Source organism: Harpia harpyja, chromosome 18 (genome assembly GCF_026419915.1).
Source record: "Harpia harpyja isolate bHarHar1 chromosome 18, bHarHar1 primary haplotype, whole genome shotgun sequence".
NCBI classification, from domain to species: domain Eukaryota; kingdom Metazoa; phylum Chordata; class Aves; order Accipitriformes; family Accipitridae; genus Harpia; species Harpia harpyja.
This window is the reverse complement of record NC_068957.1, coordinates 8,466,814-8,488,348: the sequence shown is the minus strand read 5'-3', so window position 1 is coordinate 8,488,348 and position 21,535 is coordinate 8,466,814. Positions and strand designations below refer to the sequence as shown.

General features: G+C 40.3%; 1 protein-coding gene across 3 annotated transcripts in view; it reads right to left on the bottom strand.

Moving 5' to 3' along the window:
• The window catches only part of IL1RAPL2 (interleukin 1 receptor accessory protein like 2), a 402,879-nt gene that overhangs the window by 10,226 nt on the left and 371,118 nt on the right, over nucleotides 1-21,535 (bottom strand). For all 3 annotated transcript variants that reach the window (XM_052813838.1, XM_052813840.1, XM_052813839.1), the window contains 4 exons: nucleotides 20,003-20,132; nucleotides 13,638-13,783; nucleotides 7,863-8,006; nucleotides 2,490-2,660 (listed from right to left, as the gene is read on the bottom strand). In XM_052813838.1, coding sequence (XP_052669798.1) covers nucleotides 2,490-2,660; nucleotides 7,863-8,006; nucleotides 13,638-13,783; nucleotides 20,003-20,132 — 591 coding nt within the window. The remainder of the gene's footprint in view (nucleotides 1-2,489; nucleotides 2,661-7,862; nucleotides 8,007-13,637; nucleotides 13,784-20,002; nucleotides 20,133-21,535) is intronic.

Sequence of the window (21,535 nt, the reverse complement as noted above, 5' to 3'; positions counted from 1 at the left end):
CACCCTCCTGTGGCAGCACCTTAAAATTGCAGAGATTATATAAAACAACCAGCCTTACAAAACACACCTTATTTGCTGTACTAGTGAAATGGCACACATTTAAGTACACAAGATATAGAAGGAAACACATCAGAATGGAGAGTAGGAAAGCATTACATTACACTGAAAGTCATTTACACCAAAAGACGAGGAAATGCGGTACATGTGAGAAGAGGTATTTCCTAAAATAAAAAAGATAACTGTGATCAAACCCCCACTTTTCTATAGAAATCTAGCCTGAAGAGCTATATATTTTGTCATATCTGCCACTTTTTGAGACAGTCACTCTAAAATTTATTATGTTTACCTCTGAAGTTTCTGGCAGATCCACACCACATCACACTGCCTCTCTTCACTAAGCACTGCAAGTCCCTGTAAGACTGGTGAGCATTAGGCAGAACACAGCCAAGTTCCACTTTTCTAGCGCACACGGAGAGCTTACAAATACAGAAGTCTGAGTCTTCTCTCCTTCCCCATCACCTTTCCAACCCTCTTGCTTCCTCAAAATAAAATGCCTTCCCCCATATCTTTTTCAAAGTTAAAGCATGCAAATCACACTCACTGCAGTTCCACATTTTATTCTGCATTGTCATTATGTCTGATTAAGCGTTCTTAAAGCTCCATGTGTTAGAATCAGGCCCTTTCATAACACTGGAGAAGTGAGTTTGAGAGGAAAAAGAGGTATTAAATCTGTGAATGTTCGTAAATGAGAACTGACATTTTCAGGTACCCTACATTTTCATGAGAGGTTTAATGAATACTGAAAGTGATGATAAGTATTTGCTGAGTGTCTGACTGACAAAACCAGACAAAAATAAAATACCATGCTGGCTGGTACAGCAATTGGAAAGAAGAATCTCATTTCAGATTAATCTGTGCTTTAGTATAGTTATCATTGAAGGGCTAGCTTTAAACTCTTTAATTCACTTGTATAATTGCTATGTATAACTGCTATATTGTTGGATATGAAACAACTATTTACAACAGTTCTGTGAATTTTAACACAAAAAGGTGTATTTTCTCTTAATAATATAAAAAAAATCAGTACTACTCGCTCGTACTGTCAGAAATAAGGCGGCTATGAGCCAAGTCCCATTTCTGGAATATGTCATTAAGGGAGTAAAACTCACACCTTGCAGGGGTAGAGCAAAAGGAATAAGGGAAGCAGCTCTAACCTAGGAGCTGCAAATGCACATGATAAATTCGAGCCACTACACAGGACTTTGCATGATGTCTGCCTACGCTCTCACTCCTCTTTCCCAATGGTACAGGATTCAGAGCTCTGTTTCCAGCTCCCTCAAATGTCAGAGAAGTAGGCTCCAACTTCTGGGGCAGGCACTGGGGTCTGGCAGCAGCAAGGCAGCAGTTTCAAGTCTTTTGGCAGGCAGGTTGCTAATGCAGCCATGTTCTAGCTGTTTCATGTTTGAGGACATCTGCTCCAGCACAGCCAACGCTGTGAAAATGTTAATATTTCCTGCACAGTAGCATACACAGAGAGAAGTTCATATTCTCTTCTAATATTTTTCATGCAAGTGATTTGCAGACAGAATATGTAAAAAAAGCTTATTTTTCACAAGGGTAGCATTTCAAATAAATGTGATATTAAAGCAAACATACTGTGCATTAAAAGTTCATCAACACGATACATATGATTCATGGTCTTTTTTGACTTGTCCAAAAATGAATCTGGAAGAAGAGATGTCATAACTACAGTTAGAAAAGCATTAACTGTTGGTACAGACATCCAAAGGTGCTGCTGAATCTTCAGACATGGCAGCAAAATTGATTTGAAATGGACAAGTGTATTTCACCGTCAGCACAGAAAACAGCATCGGATTCCTGGGCTGTACATAGTCCACTGAAGAATCAGTATTACTCACAAAATACCAATTACTTACACAATACCAACACTTCTCAAAAATGCAACACTTGGTCAAAACTCTACTGAAAAACTGTACCTATACCATTAACTGGGAAACTATTGTAGCTATTTATGAGACTTCAAAGTTAGGAAATGAAATAAAAGACAATGGGAAAGATGACTTTTACTTGTAAAGCTGCTATGGACAAATAATTACTGGAAAAATAATAATCCCATTTTCAATGATAAAACAGAGACTACAAATTTTTGGGGGGAAGTTTCCTGCTTTGCTACCTCTGTCTGATGTAGACATTTTGGACTACAGTATTGCTTGCAGCGCTGCAGCCTTCCCTGTAGGAGAGTCTAGCTCCTGTCCTGCCTCCACTGAAATCAGTGGCAGTTCCCTCTGATTTCAGTGGTGCAGGAACAAGCTCTAACCTAGAGCTCAAATTTGCAGTACTGAGGAAACTTTTCCAATCCTCACAACCACTTCACCAAGAGAGGTTTCCCATATCTAGTACTTATCGCACAGTCCAGGCCTTCGTGACATATCAGACAGAATTAAAACTGAAAGGTCAGAAATACTTACTTCCACTAGGGATCAGGTCCCTATCCGGAATGAAGAGCTTATATCCATAGTGCTTTTCTAGAACATCTGGCAGAATTTCAAGTGCAAACTGCTCCTCTTCATTATTATCACAGTCTAACGCATCAGGATCCACTTTGGTGTATGAAAGATACGCATCATACTCCTTGTTGTCTGTAAGAAAACAAATTCACGTTCAGTCTGCTGTTTGCAAGAGCACTATAAAGAATACAGGAAAGTACTAGGAAATCGTATTATTTCTTGAAACAATCAAGCATTTCCCAACAAAATTGGGACTTTTCACAGGAACATATAATCTGGGTCCCACAGAGAAATATTTCAGATCCAGACAAAGGATATCCTTTCAGTTTTCTTCTGCACGTTGAGCTAGTTAGTAACTCTGCTTCATGTGGCCAGTGTACACATTTCACATCTGAAAAGATCATGGGCAAAATTTTGATACAAATACTAAAGCTGGAATTTTTTATTTTAATCCTTCACATATTGCTAACTGGAAATCTTTCAACCCTTATGCCTCAGGAGTGCTATGATTATGCAAAAGTTTTGAGCTTGGAAAAGTTTTTGAGCCTGGAAAGTTTGGAAAGTTTTGAGCAAGGAAAACTTCTTTGCACAAGTAATTTTGAGAAAATACATGACTTAACTCAAATGAATACCGATTATGCAGAAAATACTGACAAATACAAACGGTGCAAAGCATTTTTTCAGAAAATCTTGTCATTTTTAAAACCAATATCATAATTTTAGAGGTCAGTTGATCCAGGATATTTTAAATACTTGGGGCTCACAGTATGAGACAGAGAAATAACTCAAAGAGCAAATGGGGTGCTGGGGGAGACTTGCTCCTCCATTCTGCCTGCAGCTTCGGGGTGGAGGCAAAGTCTCATCAAAAGGTAGAGGCAGGCAGTGGGTGACAGAGGGGACCCAGGCAACGCCACATGAGGACAGTGGGACTGCAACACAGCGGTTTGGCTAGAAAGGGCCACACACCTTCTCCTCCTCCTCCTGCAGAGCACTGGGGCTTGTCTCCAGCTCTCTGCATCTGAAACACGGAGCTAAGAACTGGTGACTGTGCTAGGAACAGAAGGGGCACCACTATCGAGCACGGGATCCATGCTGGGATCAGACTGTCTTAGTGACATTTCTCTTTGCTATTCCTCTGCAGTAATGGAAAATAGTATATTGAAAAAGTCAACCTTCAGCAATTCAGTCTCCAGGGAAGAGCACAGCTGCCATTATTTACAGAAAATGAAAAATCAAATAGTTAATGTTGTGAGGACAAAACTGCATGAATGGAGGATTGCTGAGTACTAATTATCTGTAAAGAAAAGTGCACATGAAAGATAATTAAAGCAGTTAAAAATCATCAATATATTCTGATAAAAAGAAAAAATAGCTAATCATAATACAATATGTTCCCTGATGACCTTGAAATTGTAATTCTTGACACAAAGCCAGACCCGTGAGGGTCAGAGCTACAGACAAAGCATATGAATAATTATATATTTGTAAAAGGCAATTTGCCTAGCATATAGCTGCATGGGAGGATGCCCACCTGGCTTGCTGATATTTCTCCGAAATGAACAGCACACAAAAATAGTAGTTACTGATGGAAAGATGACAGAAGAACAAACAGCAAAGAAATAAAGGCCAGTCAGCTTTGGAGGTCTGTCCAAAACCTGCTACCCTGTCCCTAACGAAGCCTGCCAAAACCTTTTAAGAGGAGGCAGCCACCAATTGATCCAGGAGGCAAACATCCCTGCAAACATTTGAGAGCTCTGCAAAGGCAGCAAAGCAAACCCCAGAGCACTGACACACCTGGTTATAAAGCAGCGTGGAAGCTGCGCACGGACTGTGTGCAAGCGGTCCCTGAGCTTCCTGCCCCTTCCAGCTGTGTGGGTACAACTGCCCTCTCCAGTCACCTCTATTCACGATACAGGTAAGCAAGATGTGGACAGAACCAGTTGCCCCGGGCTCCTGTGAGTCCATACGCTTGTGTCACATCTCTACGGTCTCGACTCCCTCTTCACAAGCTTCACATACACAGGACATAGCAGAAGGACCTATTCATGCTTGCCTACCGCTTGCTTTGTGTGCCTTGGATGCAGCACTGCTTGGAGCTGTTTTCTAAATGGCTTCCCTTAATCCTCAGTATCATTTTCTCTAACAACAATGCTACACACAACTCAGGAAGTGAATGCGTCCAACATTGCTTACATAGGATATTTTTAGAAATAGGAATAAAGCAAATCTGTTGAGTTCCAAATCTTCTCTTTTAAAGAAATACATGTCTAAATGGAAAAGGACCCTGCAATTGCATCTATACAGCTGACTGCTCATGGGAGCTCTGTATGTCCCCACTATAGCCTACATGAGTAGAAAGAAACATCCCTGTATATGCTTTGACTTCAGTAACATTCTGCCTCCATCCTTCATTCTGCAGGATCGGTGTATTGGTTTTGCGTGGCAAGGTTTCGGTAGCGGGGTGGCTGCAGGGGTGGCTCCTGTGAGAAATGCCAGAAGCCTCCCCTGCGTCCGATAGAGCTGATGCCAGCCGGCTCCAAGATGGACCCGCCGTTGGCCAAGCCTGAGCCCATCAGCGACGGTGGTAGTGCCTCTGGGATAACATATTTAAGAAGGGGCGAAAACCCCCCAGCATTGGAACAGCAGTGGAGAGAGGAGTGAGAAGATGTGAGAGAAACAGCCCTGCAGACCCCCAGGTCAGTGCAGAAGGAGGGGAGGAGGTGCTCCAGGTGCCGGAGCAGAGATTCCCCTGCAGCCCGTGGGGAAGACCATGGTGAGGCAGGCTGTCCCCCTGCAGCCCAGGGAGGTCCACGGTGGAGCAGATATCCACCTGCAGCCAGGGGAGGACCCCACACCAGAGCAGGTGAATGCACCCAAAGGAGGCTGGGACCCCGTGGGAAGCCCTCGCTAGAGCAGGCTCCTGGCAGGACCTGTGGCCCCGTGGACAGAGGAGCCCACGCTGGAGCAGGTTTGCTGGCAGGACTTGTGACCCCGTGGGGAACCCACGCTGGAGCAGTCTGTTCCTGAAGGACTGCAGCCCGTGGAAGGGACCCACGCTGCTGCTGTTCATGAAGAACTGTAGCCTATGGGAAGGACTCACACTGGAGAAGTTTGTGGAGGACTGTCTGCCGTGGGAGGGACCCCATGCTGGAGCAGGGGAAGAGTGAGGAGTCCTGCCCCTGAGGAGGAAGGAGCGGCAGAGACAACGTGTGGCGAGCTGACCCCAACCCCCATTCCCCATCCCCCTGCACCGCTGGGGGGGAGGAGGTAGAGAAATCGGGAGTGGAGTTGAGCCTGGGAAGAAGGGAGGGGTGGGGGGAAGGTGTTTTAAGATTCAGTTTTATTTCTTATTATCCTACTGTGATTTGATTGGTAATAAATTAAATTAATTTTCCCCAAGTAGAGTCTGTTTTGCCCATGATTGGTGAATGATCACGCCCTGTCCTTATCTCGACCCACAAGCCTTTCATTATATTTTCTCTCCCCTGTCCAACTGAGGAGGGGAGTGATAGAGCAGCTTTGGTGGGCACCTGGCATCTAGTCAGGGTCAACCCACCATGATCAGAATGAAACACAAAGCTGCAATAGTTCTAAAATCATGCACTGGAAAAATAAAAGGTTGTTTTCAGAATTAACATGCACACAACCCCTCCTATGTACTCATGGGGCTTCCTCTAAACAACTAGAAAATAATACTGTTTCATAAATTAAAAAGCGATTGAACCAAGGAAGTTACATGACTAAAAATGCAGCAGCTTCACACTGAAAACATAAGATAAATAAATCAAAGCAATCTGGAGGAAGATACCACTTTGGGTCACTTTTTGTTGGTGTGAACCAGGGATATTATGTTGGTATAATCCCAAGGTGTTAGAGGTAAATTACTTCCAAAACCACATAATCTCACCCTTCGCTTTCTCCTAGGTATCAGTATAAATATTGTGCAGTATTATATAGTATAAAAAAAGCATCATTTTAGGTTTTCCCACTCACTCATGAAGATTGAGAAAGAGGAAGTTTCCTGATCTCTATTCCTGCTATTTATCATTCCACATTCTAAAATCCCCTGGATGTCATACCACTCGTTCCCCAAAACTCCCATGGATTTCACTGTAGTGAAACATTTTCACTTCGCATCTACCCAGTGTTAAACAGAAACATTTATTATTTTGATAACAGTAATGCTAACTGCAGAAAGTAACATGTCTGTGCAACTGCACATTGTTTTGGCACAATAGGGGAAATGTGTTCCCTGCTCTTTTTTCAAATAGATTATTTTTTCTAGCTATACCATTCCAGACTGCCTACATGACTCATAAGTGTTGCAGTGGGCTATGAAAAATAGAATCATAGAATCATTTGGGTTGGAAAAGACCTTCAAGATCATTGAGTCCACCCATCATCCATGCCTACTAAAACATGTTCTGGAGTACCTTGTCTACGCACTTTTTGAATACCTGCAGGGATGGTGACTCAACCACTTCCCTGGGCAGCTGTACTTGAATACTGCACTTCAGATCTTTAGCAGATACTAGTTATATGCATATTAATAACATATTAATTATGCTATAATAGAAGTCTTAAGAATATAATAATAGGATTTAAAGCACTTGGATTTAGTTTACCAGGGCTTATTCCAGCTTCATAGGAGCAGGAATGTTCTATATTCAGGAGAATTAAAGTTTCAATTTAAAAATACACGTTTAGCTTTAGGCACCAAACAGAATATATGCTAGTGAGAGGGAAGGAGGGGGAAGAACACTGAAAAACAGCCCAGTTTGTTCCTAAACATACTCTCCAGGCAAGCTGTACATTTCCACTAAGTTGTTTACAGTCTCCCAATTAACTGAGGTAACTAGTTAGCCTCAATAACAATCACCTCTCACTAGTTACTGGAGTTAGTTGGCAGCCTGAAGACAATTCAATGGGAATGTTTAATGAAAAATACCTGGTGAAAGGGCTGCCCACATACAGTATGGATCTCAGGAGAAGTGATCCTGGGCATATGTGGCACTGGGACACATGAACGTGAAGAGTTCTCCTGAGGAATCAGCTAACAAATGACATTCAAGCCTCTGTAACAGACTCACGAACAATTCTTCTGACTCCCATTTGCTTATGGCACGGCCCAGTGACATTTCAGTGAAAAGACTCATTGATTTCAGGGGGCTTTGGGAGAAACTCTTAGGGCTTTACACTGTTGGGTGCTTAGTAGTTTGACCATAAACTGGCAGCAGGTATCTTTTGGGGTCCATTTCAGTCTAGAAGCTTCATCACTTTGGGTGTCTGAAATATTTCCATTGCACGTATTGAGTTTCACGAGCAACTGCTTACCATCAGCTGCTTCGTCTCCTCCAAAGTTCTGTCTGTAGAACAGCATTAACTCTATGTTGTAGCACTTATAGATGGTCACGAGCAAAATAAGCAGAAGAAGGATGGCTCCCAGTCCTCCAGCAAGCTCTATTTTGTAGATCAAATCTAAAATTAGCAAGGAAAGACAAAAAGGTTATGATCTTTCCGAGCTTTATTTGCTCTAATCCACAGTACAATTCCACATAAAATTGTGCATCTTCCAGTTACAACCACTGTAACATTAAGGATGCCTAAGTTTTTTGTTCATTACCTATTACTTAAATTTACCCATTTACTCCATCTACTGCCCATCTGAAATCACCATCCAGAATGCATTTGAGGCTATAATCATAATTCTTCTACAAGGGAATTATGTAGTGATTTTACACAGAGGATTAATCAACTTTTAATGAGCTTGTGGAGTTTGAAACTTCTGTCTTGGCAGAGTACATCAAATGCTGTATGCAGCATGTGAGAATAGATATACTAGACATATTGTACTCCATTTGGGAGGCTCTAGTCCCCCCAAAATTATTAAACTTTGGTTTTATACTTGAGAAGCCAGTGGATGAGCTGATGTGAGCTGCCAAGCCAGGACTTCAGCTGAATCACTGGAGAATGAATTGAGCATCCAGAATGCCCAAGATAATGTGAGAAGCCAGGAGCACACATCAGGCTGCTAAGAGCCACTTTGTTTGAGTTGTGACGGCTACTAACGGAGTTCTCACATGTTTGTTTAGTACACATTATACTTTAATGGGAACTAGTGCTAGTTAAAATTTCCTACTGGGATGCTTTTGTTAGGAAACATCACAAGCAGTCTGCCTCAAAGAACTTCATAAATTCATCCAAACGCAATTATCCATCTTTTACAGCTGGGGAAACAGAGGCATAGAAAAGTGAAGCAACATGTTCAAGGTCATTCAGCAAACCAATGCCAGAATGGAATAAAAAACCTTGAATACCAGTCCAGTGCTCTACCTGATGTAAGACACTAACAGTATTGCTCTTTAGCCTGAAATGTCCTCTGAACACAATGTTGCTCATAACACCACTGGGCATTTTACTTAGCCATAAAAGACCAAAGATGACAATTTGACAATAGCTACCTCCAACAGCCTATATTAGTTTGGATAAGACGTCATGAAGAAATTTGCTGCTGTAATAAATACAACGTGAAGATGTAAAAACTGTAATAAAGGCAAGACAAAGCTTTTGTGATCTTTACACTTCTAAAACTTAGGTCAGAAAAAATTACTGGTATGTCATTTGTGTCATTTTCAAGATAAAAAGCAAACTAGTTGTGTATCTTTGGGGGTTATTTTTGCCTTGCCATGCCTTGTATTTCAATAATTAACATCAGATGTCAAGCTATTCCCAGTTTACAGTATCTCTGATGTCTGGTAAGAAGTCATGGACTAATAGATGGAAAAAGTCTATTATAGCTATTTAATCTCTCTGAGAACACAGGGAATTCATGGGACTTTTATTACACTGCATGATAAAGTTAGCATATGCTCTGGGGATAAATCTGGTCAAATGGAGAACAGAGTTGGTTAAAATCACTTTTCAGGGAAAAATACTTTTTTTTGTTGTACTGAATCTTTTTTGCTAGGGAAGTGAGATGATGGCAAAGTTGCCAGCTTGGAAGGAGAGAAAATGCTGAGCCTTGATCACCTGCAGCCCACACAGGAGCACAGACTTGTGTTCGCTTGCTGGGGGAATGGCAGGGTATCAAGCAAAACCACAAAATCCAGCTCAAAAAGCAGAATCAATCTGCTTTTGCATGTCCTGTATTTGTCCTGCTGCCCCACAAACTCTCCTAGAGTCCAGACATAAGGAGGCAGAAAGCCAAGGCTTTTGGGCTCCTTATTTCCATTCCAAGGTGGACGCAATGGAGAAAACCCCAGAATGTTCAGTTTTCTTGCCTACTCCAGCTCTTAGTCTCTGCCTCTGATTAACGCCTTACTCCTCAACTGGTCCTCACTGCGGTCAGTAGGGAAGGCAGCACAACCAACGTTAGGAAAGGAGATTAATCTGGGCTTTGTGCTATAATAGTGACTGAAAATTAGTAAATAATAATATTCTGATAGTTTCTAATGTAAAATAATGTAGAAGGACTTAGCCACAATGTATCACAGAGGATTATGGTCTTTAAAATACTATAAGTCTCATAAACACCCAATAAATGAGAGAGAAATGTATTCTAGAAGGTTCCTCATCATTTAGTACTGTATCAGTATCAAAACTCCCCCAAAAGTTACTTGCCTGCATGTCTTGAATAAAGGCAGCCTCCTTGAAATAAATGGTGAGCAAATATCATTATAATATTTACTTTTATCTAAATTCACTGCTTATTTCCACTAAAGGCATGGCTTGATTTTATTCTGCAGTTCCTAACAAGTTATTCATGTTCCAGGAGAGTTATATTATAAACTAAGTCGATTTCAATCACTAAAATACTGGACTGTTTTCAAATTCATTTGAAGGGAATCCTGAACTATATCCACAACTAAGGGACAAGCGGGTGTATATTGTGTTTCCGTGTAATCTGAGCACCAAACATGCTAGGAGAGCGTGGAGAAAAAAAAGAAAAGCAAACCCAGGATTGTCCAGAACTTATTTTTTAACTACTTGAAAGCAAATAAACCATGTGGTCTTGAATTAAGTTAGTAAAGAAGAATGTGATAGCAGACAGTGGTATTCAGGTCTCAGTAGCATGCCTGATTCTGTCTTTGCATTGGTAGCTTTGGGTGTTTGAAACTGGATTTGGTTCTTTTTCAATCAAAAAAAAAAAAACCAAACCACTAAATGATGATGCATGCTCTGGGGCTATCAGTACACTGGTGCTGTACAGACAGCACTACTGTGTTCTCCAAAAGCATTTGTGAGGACCATACCACTAATACAGCAAAAGACTTCAACATATTTTACCTTAAATATTTGAACAGTTCCTTTTTCTTCCTTGAAGCCAAGTATGTGCTTAAAAATAACCACCTGATGTAAAACCAAAAACTAACTCTAAAAACTCTTATACTACAGCTATAACTTGGATTTGGGGTTTATTCCTGTTTTTTTAACCAAGACTTCCTAGTTTACCAGGACTCATGACTTATGCTAGCTTGTGTACACCTGATGTGCTGCAATCACACCTTTGAACAGAGGGCAGACATAACCTACAGCACTGTGACAACCGGGAGACAAAACGGAGCTACAAACACCTCTTGCCAAACAGGGATAACGCAGCCCTTAGCAAGTAAGACTTTGGAGGGAGGGGGATTTCTCTGGCTGAGGGATCTGTGCTTCCTCTTTGCCTTTTCCAAGTGGCTCAGCATCTGGAAAGCTGCAGCACATTGCAATAGGAATCCATGATCCCTTCTCTGACACGCACAAAGGTTGCTGGTCAACAGCTTTCTACCAGTCTTGCCCTAAGTCTTGTCACAGGTCAGTAAATACAGTAGTATTTCCTGGCTCATGAATAATCTACAGTCAAATCCAAGCTCGAGAAAGCTAGGATAGGAAGTAATTATATCAGTTGCAGAAAGGAAAAGTTTGGTCAAGTATTTGTAAGAACTTAATAAATAACAAACAGGACAATGGGACAGGCAGTCAAAGGACACAGTGAAAATACTGTGGTTATTTTAAATGACACTTTAATAGCTTGAAAATCAACTATTGAGAATGCCTGAGGGGAATATAAGCTTTCTACAGCCACAGTGCAGAGAGAAATGAAATAGTAGCTGAGAAGTGATCCTTTCCACCTCCAAATTCTGTATTCAGCAGTGCTTCTTCCATAATTTCAGCAGAGCTCTGAAATATCTGCATTTTCTTGTTATAAATAAACCTAGCTTGTTATTCTAATATATGCAACACAGCTGAACATTTAACAGTGTCAACATAGATATACTTACTATCAATTGTATATTTATGAGGTTCAGTGGATGGAAAGGTAGAACGCTTTTTGCACTAAAGTGGCTAATCCTTCATCATGATGACCAGATTCCTTAATTAAAGTTGTGACAACTTGTCAGTTTAGACATTGAATATATATTCATGCGTGTTCCACACCACAGCTGCAGGCCCTTGTTTCTCAGAGTGGTTTGCACCTTCCGTATTCTGTTTTATCCTTATCACTTAGCATAAAATATAACCTACATTATGCCCTTCTTTCTTGGAGGAGACAAAACTCTCACATATAGAAGAAACTATGTAAGTAGGACTTGATTCAACTGATTTTGACAGGACTGCATACTGTACTTTCACACATATAACCTGTGGGTCACATGGAAGAATAGCAAAAAAAAGAGGACATTGACCCAAAAGTTTCCTCTCCCTAGTTGCCCTTTTTTGTCCCAATACCACCCCTCCCTCACCTTTCATTTTATACAGATTATAGCCATGAAACACAGCACTTAGCATCCTGCACGCCTTTAGGTGAACCGATGACCATGAATGTTTTGCGGAACTGCGGTGCCCCATCTAGAGAGGCCTTGGCTGGTCTTCCTGTTCTTCCACCTGGCTCTTGGTTCATTTGTCCTATGGTGATGTCTACCCTAGGCTCAAAGGTCAATCTGCAGCATGCTCAGGTACTAATAGTATATTTAAACCTTCTCCATATGGTGACACTTTTGTGGGATATTGCTGCAACTGTGATGATGGAGAGCATTGGCTTTTTTAACTGACACTAACACTGCAATCCACAATCTGCTGAGAAGCATGTCCTTGGCCTTAGTGGTCTGAAAGCACATGAAGGACTGGAACAGCACTTGCAGGTGTGCCTCATGAAAACATTTCTTCTTCTCCTCTTTTAGTAAATCAATTTACAGCCAAGAATAATGACAGAGGTCCGGACAATGTATTAACTCTTTAGTCAATCTCTGTGCTGTGGCTCTGTGGTTTCACATTAGGTCTTTATCTTGAGTGTGTAACCTTCCTTTGCTTTCCCAGCAGTTACTGTCTTACAGCTTTTGTACTACCTAATACACTGTATCTTAGAGACATCACCATCAAATTTAAATGTCACCTACTTAGGAATAGGAGAGGTGATCGAACGTAAGAACTCTAATGAGATACTGTTACACTCCTTATGATAATGACTTCTACAAACAGCAGAACATAGTAGCACCTTTTCATTTGGAACATCAAACCCAAATGGTTTCCCTTCTGCTACACATAACTTGTCGGTAGTGGTATTCCCAATTCCAGGTACAGTACCAAGAAAAGCAACCATGATAGGGTAATTCTCCCTTGATTTGTAGCTCCCATTGCAATGTTTTCACTCCCAATGCAGTTGGAAATTAAAATGCATGGCAACTGTTTAAAGCTTTCAATTTAAACAGCAAAGCCAGGAAGTGGAGAAATATGAGAACATCTGACCTCACTGCTGAGGTACTTATTCTAAGAAATGCACATTTTAATTTCATCACACAATTACCTCTGGTCTAGTCAGGCAACTCTGGGTCAAATTCACAGGTTGCTTAGACCAAAATACTTCCACTGATTATATTGGTGCTTTATGGGTGACTGTATTCCAGGGAAGTGCATCACCTGCAAGGCTGATTCATTAGAGACTGAAGAACAATTCATGAATTTTTTTCACAAATGGTAAACTGAAGCTGTAACACAAACATACTGAAGCTCCAAGTAGGCACACAGGAATCCAGCCTGGCTCAGAGAGGTCAGCAGGACCTTCGCTACTGGCTGACCTGTTGCTGCTGAGGCAGGTGAGAGTACAGATAATTAAATAAGAAGAATTACCTTTCTTGCGCAGAAGAACACTGGCATGCTTCCGTCCGTTTCTGTTTTCCACATGACACGTATAGTTAGCCAGGTCTGCCTCCTCTACAGCATCAAAGATCAATGTCAATTCAACTTCTTTTTCTCCAAGATGTTCTCTGAGGAGTCTGAAAGGAAGGATACAGTCTTCGCTTAACTGAATTAATACGGGTGAAAGATTCCCAAAAGAACCATGATTTCTCAGCACAAGATACACAGTGTGCCTGGCCTCCTTCACTCCTGGAGAAGGACTTAGAAGGAGACTTGAGTTGCCTGAAAGAGACTTCACAGAGGCATCTTTCATGACAAACAAAGCCTTTTTCTTCCTCCATGCCTGTAGCGAGGAGCTGAATCAAGTGCAGGAAGAGTGGCTATGAGTGCAAGGGTTGCATGTGGCTTGTTTACCTCAGTTCCACCGGAATTAAATGCTAAAAAATGTTTCTTTTAAAAGAAGCAATAAATGCTCACTTTCCAGAGAAGTAAATATGTGCTACTAAGCCATTGCTGAGCAAATTATAAGGCAATATTTTAAAGGCTGGATATTGTGATACATTTTAATGCGGTCTGGAAAACCTACAAAAGGAGCTGTGCTACTCTGTGGAATTTTCCTCTATTTTTGGGGGCTAGATCCTGACTTTAAAAGAGAACAGTGTCAAGAACAAGAGCTCTCTGCTCCTTTGAGAGGACAGAGGAGACATGCAAAATCCCCACAAAGGGAACAGAAAGTTCTTGCAGACTTTCAGGCCAGAGGTACAGTCCTTTCATGTCATTGTTCTAATGTGAATATTAAAAAGAATGCAAAGTAAATGCAAGTGTTTTCTGACGCTGACATTAAGTCTAAAAATATAATGCCCTATTCTCTCAAAAGGCTTCTTATCAGTTGCTCAAGAAAAAGTTACTGGTCCTTTGAACAAGGAAATGTAACGTCAAGTAAAATCTACCAGATTCATTTGATCCTGTTAGTGTACCGCTGCATAATGTGTAAGGGCGTAAACATAAAATGCGTGATGCCCTTGCAGTTGCCTGTGAACTCACCATTGCACTTAGTACTTCAGTGAGTCTTTTCTCCAAAAAGATAGAGTACAGCACTAAGCAGTAAAGGTATAAATAAGATCCACGTTCACCAGAAAAGAAGTATTTTCTCCAGAGACTGAGGGAGGCAATTGGGCACAAAGTAACTGAGAGCACTGTTTGCACTGGATGGAAACTGCTTCTGGAAAGCTTAAATTTTTTCAGTAACAATAACAAATCCCAAACTTCTCTATTGCGAACCAAAGGTGTTTTGGGGTTTCCAATGCACACACACATTTTCTTATGTACGTAAGTTCATATAACAAGTATGGAACTCCAAATCTGAAAACAAATCAGAAGTGAAGTATGAGAGCATTCCACTAGACAATCAAAAATGCAAGCCTGACTGCTATAACCCACATATTTACAGTAAGATTTCATACAGCACATAGCCTTCAAAGGCTTGTGTGATTTGAAGGATCTCAAAAGACGTACCAGAGCATCCACAACATTTCAGCCTCTTTCACTATGGCTGTGCAACTTACAAAAAAGCAAGTGGAAAAACATTAGTTTAAGAACTGGCATTTGTGTTGCATTTGGAACTTGGATTGCATCTTTTTTGCAAATTCACTCTCATTTATTGTGTATTTTTGAATTTTTTTTTTATTCTGGCCCTGAGTCCAAGTGCAGACTCAAATCAATCTAAATCATTGGGTGTCAGAGAAATCAATTCTCATTTACCTATTAATATACCATATGTATATACATCAAAATACTTTAAACTCGGGAAAGTCTGTCTTCTCTGTTGGTAAACAATATGTTCCACAAATTTTGGTCTACAAATCATTTGCAAGGAACAAATAAAATCATTAACAGAGAAGATGTCTGGGACACTAATCTGGTGAGCTCTGTGAATGTTCAGATTGTCTTGTGTTTACTATAATCAGCATATTTTATGCAGAAAAAAAATGAAGACAGATTACAATTAAGATAAACTAATATTCTCAATCTATTTAAAATAAAATAATTGACCCTTAACCTAAATTTAAATAATACATGATCAGCTAAAAAGGAGCTTTCATAAAAAAGAATATGCATTTGGACTGAGAATTTTTTTCCACTTATTTTCATGCTAATTGCAATCTTTAGGAAGAGAATACTTTAGAATGGGATATATCATGAAAATGCTGACAGATACTTAAGCATTATGCTGGTAGCAAAGTGTAGAAAGCTCTTAGTGGTGTTAAACCTTTCATTCCTTTTTTTTTTTTTTCTTTTTTTTTCTTTTAACTAGTACTCTACAGCTAATGATTCATTACTGCCACAGAAATACACAGTTGGTCACCTACATTTTTTTAATATGTGTGCAGCCTTTAATTGATAGCATTTTGTAGCTGGTTCATAGAACACTGAGCACAGTATTTTGGGGTTAGAAAAGGAATACAGTATCAACAAGTAAGACCTTAAAGCTGCAACAGTATTTGCCGCACACCCAGAAGATGAAGCTCTTTCCCTATCTCAGTTGGGGGAAACTTTGCCAGCAACACTGCCAACACATGCCAGCTCCCACAAGTTGAGAAAATAATAGCTCTTTTTTCTGGTTTGATGAACAAACTGTAAGAGTAATTACATCATTTAATACACAGATAAATCAATGGTGCTTGACAACTCACAACAAACAGGATGGAGGGAGAGAGAGAAGAGGTGGGTGAAGTAAAAAAAATACCCAGTGCTTTCTTTTTATTCAAGCTGAAGCATTTTATTTGATCTGAAACAAAACATTTTGTCTACTGATTATCTTTCAGTTAAGAAAATACGAATTAAAAACAAAAGTGTCATTTCAGGATACAAATGTTTTCTTTGAAAAATATCCAATGTTTCTGATTTTTCAAATATTTTTTCATATTTTTCCAATGCATTTATGCACTAAGCTGAATCTGAAGTTAAAGTACTTTTCCTTTGAAACCATATTTTCCTAAAATTTTCAGGCTTTGTATGATCACAGATGTAAAGGCCATAAGAAAGCTTCACCAGGGTCTCTTTGCAAGACCAAGGCATTAATTCCAAACCTCTACTAACCTGCATGCGAGTTGGGACTTATCAAAAATGAAACTTTTATTCTTTATATAGTTGAGGAACTGGACTGTGAACAGGGATAGGAACTCTAGTCTGTAGATGAAAGGACCGATCTGTGTGTACATAAGTACCTTTCCAAAGAAAAGTAGTTCAACTAACAACATGGCACAGCGATCTTCCCTCTCACTTCCCTGCATCATGTTTCTCATTCCCTGCCCAGAAATTGTCTGCTTGAATAGTATAAGCTTTTCAGGAAAGGGCTGTCATTTCCATACTTCTCTGCAAAGTACCCAGCACATTAGCCAGGCAGTGATGGTAATTCTGCCCCCCTCTCTCAGCATCCCCTCCTGACAGAATGCAACATCCTCATCTTTTCTGAGAGTTTTGCAACTGTCAGTTGAGTTCTGTGGGTGAAAAGGCACAATGTTAAAATAATCGGCAGGAAGAAATAAGGCTGCCATTCAAAATGTCTCCATTCACGTCTTTTCATGCCTCTAGAATGAGTTAAACTATTTCCACTTAAAATGGAGAACAGAGGAAAAAAAAGAACAAACGTGCTCTACAAGTCAAGCATTATGAGGCACCTGCAAACTGTTCTGCAGTGTTGCCTGAAGAAGAAAAACAAGCAACTCATAGGTGGCTGGAAGAGGAATATTTATGCCTGAAAATACTTCTTTGCCATGGCAGAGAGATGGTGTTGAAATTTGCTGTGGGCTCCTTTGATAATTAGGTACAACTGACAACTCTGCAGGCAGGCTTAAAGACTCTGATTCCTTCTTTAATAGCCCTGGTTCAATTTATGTGACATTTTTATTACCACTGTGAAAAATCCACCCGGCAAGCAAAGTCTCCTTCTCCTTTTCCCCCTATGCATATCTAACATTTGGGGATCTTAATTCAAGGGAAGGCAAGGAGGCACATTAGAGATGGGGTCATTGCCTCCGAGTCCTGCAATGCTGCTTAGTTACTTTTTATTATGATGCTCTGTAACAAGGTCTAATAAATAACAAGAAGCCCAGAGCTACACATATATTACTCATGGTGAAGTCTGCTTACCAAAAAACCAGTTCCACAGGTTTGATTTTAACAGAAATGCTCAAGTCATGTGCATCCTTATTTCAGTGCTTTCATAACAGCACACTAATTGACTAGCAACTATGCATGCTAGAGGATGCAAACTAGGGATGGATGTTTTGTACTCCCACACTGCATTGATCTGCAAACCTGAACTCTCATCATATACAACAAAACCAGCAACACAATGGATAGGTACAGTTCAGGGTAAGGACAGCACCAAAAATTCAGAGTGCCACTAAATTTGTGAACTAATTTAAGGTAGGGGATGCAGAGTTAAAATGTTAGATATTTGCCAAAGGAACAACCCATGGAGTGTCTTGGTCTGGTTGTAACAATTCCCAATTACTTGTAGTTTCTCAACATTAACAGAAACGTGCTGATAATACCATGTAGAAGCAAACGGATGGGAAAAGCATCTAACCAGCAAGTTCACCATGGCTCATAAAATTTGAAACATACATGACATTTTTTGAAATACATCAATAAATACGACTGGGTGGAGGATGTGGGCTGGCTCAGGGCACTGGCAGAACAGTTAGTGCTGCTTAGTTTCTGTGAAGCAGCATACCTGTAATGGGACACATAAACAAGAGCTGTTACTGTGAAAAAATCATTTGCAAAAAGTTACTACTGCAGTTGCCATAGCTACTTCTAAATGAAAAAAGGGATGGACTGTGGCACTGCTGGTAATGACGCAGTAGGTTTTGGTAAATGCTATGTTTTTAAAGCTGGCTGCGATGCACAGGAGATTAGGTATGTGATAAGTAGCTTTGTTGAAGAGAAGATTCACTGAATTGTGATGGGTCTGTAAACTGAGTCAAAGCATTTTAACAGAGTGAGAAAAGGCAGTTGTCACAAAATTAATTTGAAACATGAATGTGTAATGAGATGGCACAATGAAGTACAAATACAGCTTTTTCAAACTCAATTTTACTAACAAATGCACATAAAGGAAAAGTTTTGAACTGTGCTAGAGCTGGAAAGCTCTTTAAATACAAACCTCAAATTGTCCTTCTGATGCAGAGGAGGAACATGACCAAAATCACTCTGTTCATATATATACACTGGAGAGGACACAATGTCGTTAAATGCTGATTACTTGCAACGGCAGAAGTTTCCAATAATTGTATTTTGTGGTCAGAAGCCCAAAAGAGGATTGTACACTTAAAGTCATTCTGGCAATATATGATAAATTTCATCTGTATGCAATTAAGGTGCAATGTTAGGTCAGTTATTTTAGTATATCTTAATAACTAGTGGCTAAATGGCTGAACTTCAAATTATTGATCAAGTAATAAAGCAAAGGAATCTCTCTCTCTGCCTGCCCTCCAAAATCACTTTTACAAGAAACAAACAACTCAGAAATGAGACCATAAAAATGTGCAGTGGAAGGTGCAAAGACCTTGGCTTTCTTTATAATCTATATTCATCGTGCCTATAGGAGCTGGGACCACCTTGTCCATAGTATAACCATAGCTTAGTCTTTGCTCAGAGCTATTAACCAGGTAATTATTAAACAAGAAAGACAAGAAGATGCTGTTAGATGGAAATTCCATGAAAGTTCCTGGGGATACATGTATTTGTTTTCATTACAGTTGGTACAGCAAATGATAACCAGCATCTGGAACAAGCCAAGCACAAGTTGGATATTGGACGTCCTCACGCAGTGACTTCCTTCTCTCCCTTAAGTGTTAAGCACGGAGGAACAAATGATGCTCTTTGAAAGCCCTGGTTAAGGCAGACTGAGAACTATATCACAGGCAGGCAACACATTCAGTAGGAGAGAAAAAGTATGGTGACTTTGACAGGAGACCATTCATCTTCAAGATTAACACTGGTGCTGAAATGAATGTCAACTTGCCAAGGACTGCCACAAGAGGCAGCTGCAGTGGACAGCATCATTTCCATGCAGGGCTAAAATCAACCCCCAGAACACTGAAGAGATGCTTCAGCTACCATCAGGGGAATTTGATAACAGATTTTTAGGCACATAGATAGCTACTATGTCTTTAGAGTTTATTCACTAGAAAGGAGAAGGAGCAACTCCCACTGTCCTTGTTGCAAGTCATTCATCACTTTTTAGACAGAAAACTATTTCCACTTCTAATTAAAAACCTGTTTAAAAGACCCAACAGGCCTTTGGGACATACCATGTTTTTAACAGTAAATATTCCAAAAAGTACCTGACTTCGCCTTCTCTAATGTGACCTTCTAATTCTTCTATGAATTTTTCCCCTTTCATCCAGTAGATCATGGGGCCTGATTCTCCACTGAATCCAAAGAAAGCTTTGCAGGCCACAGTCAGCGGGTTTCCTGAGGACAAAAAGAAAAGAGAGGGTTAGACACTTTGTCATGGCTGCTAGTGAGACAATAATTGTGAGAAATCTCAACACCTCAGATAAACCTCCCCATTTAAAATTGGAGGGGAAAAAAAAAAGAAAAAGAAGGAATAACTATAAACCATAGGAAAAAGGGTGACGTTGATTTGCATCTACAGGAAATAGCTGTGAAATGAAACTCTGAGGTTACCCATCATTTCATTTTTCTCGGAAAGATACTACATGAACAATAAGAAGGTATGGAAATGGTGTCAACATAAGGTGATGTCAGATTGGTTGTTAAAAAGAAAGAGACGACTTCTTTGTCAGACTCCTGGCATCTCTACCAGGACTGGGGAGTGTGCCCTAAGAGGCAGGTAAATCACTAAACTTGCTTACTGCTGCCTATCTACCCATAAAAAAGACACAGTAATAATTTCTTCCTCACTTAGATAGAAATCAAATGTTAATGAAGTCTTGGTAAGTTGTTCAGAGAGCTTTTAAAGATCCCAAAGTAATACATGATGCCAGCGAGCACCAACAATACTCATGTTACTGTCAACAGGCTTTTGGCAAAGGACCAAACTTCAAAGCATTATTCAAGCAATAAAGTAAAGAACTATCCTTTTTCAGCTCTGCAAAAATACTTCCAAAAGAAAGAAAATAAAACTTGGAAACTAATCAGATTTCTCTTCTCTCCAAGAATTCAGCATTTAGATGGGTTTTTGTTTGGCTACCGCTTTAGCTGTACTAGCTAGTCCAGGACTGTGCTTACACTGCCAGGACAGATGGTCGTCTGCCTGCAGAAGACAAAAAAAAAGAACAAAAAGTCCCCCTAAACAAGCCAGGAAATTCAGGAGAACCATGCCCCTTCCCTTAGTATGCAAATACAGCTGCTGCACCCACTTCTCTTTGCCTATTTTACCCAGCATAGGGGGTCCAGGTTACAAAGCAGCTGTACAGTCACCAACTTACATGGGAGGACAGACCTCATTTAATGTCAATGGAGACTCCTGCTGAATCTTCCAGGACTTGGATCAAGCATGGAAAGTCCAAATAATGCATTTTATTATATTTGGAAGAAATGCTTTATTATACCAGCTGTTCTCAGTGCCAGCAGGAGACTCTCTTGACACTGAAATAGAACAGGCCTATGCTTTTCAAAAAGGGCTAGTAATTTGGAGCACATCACCTGGTTGAGCATGGGCTAATGGTTTCACATGATTGACTTACTGTGCCTTAATCAGTTACCTCCTGTCTGCTCAGCGGTGATAACTCGCTGTGTGCATACTCAGAAAGTATCAGAGCTGTGTGTTAAAGCATCTGTGCCTAAACCCCCACAGAGCTGCCCTAAGTCAACTATTGCACTTGTCTATCCATTATTTCAGTGCCCAATTT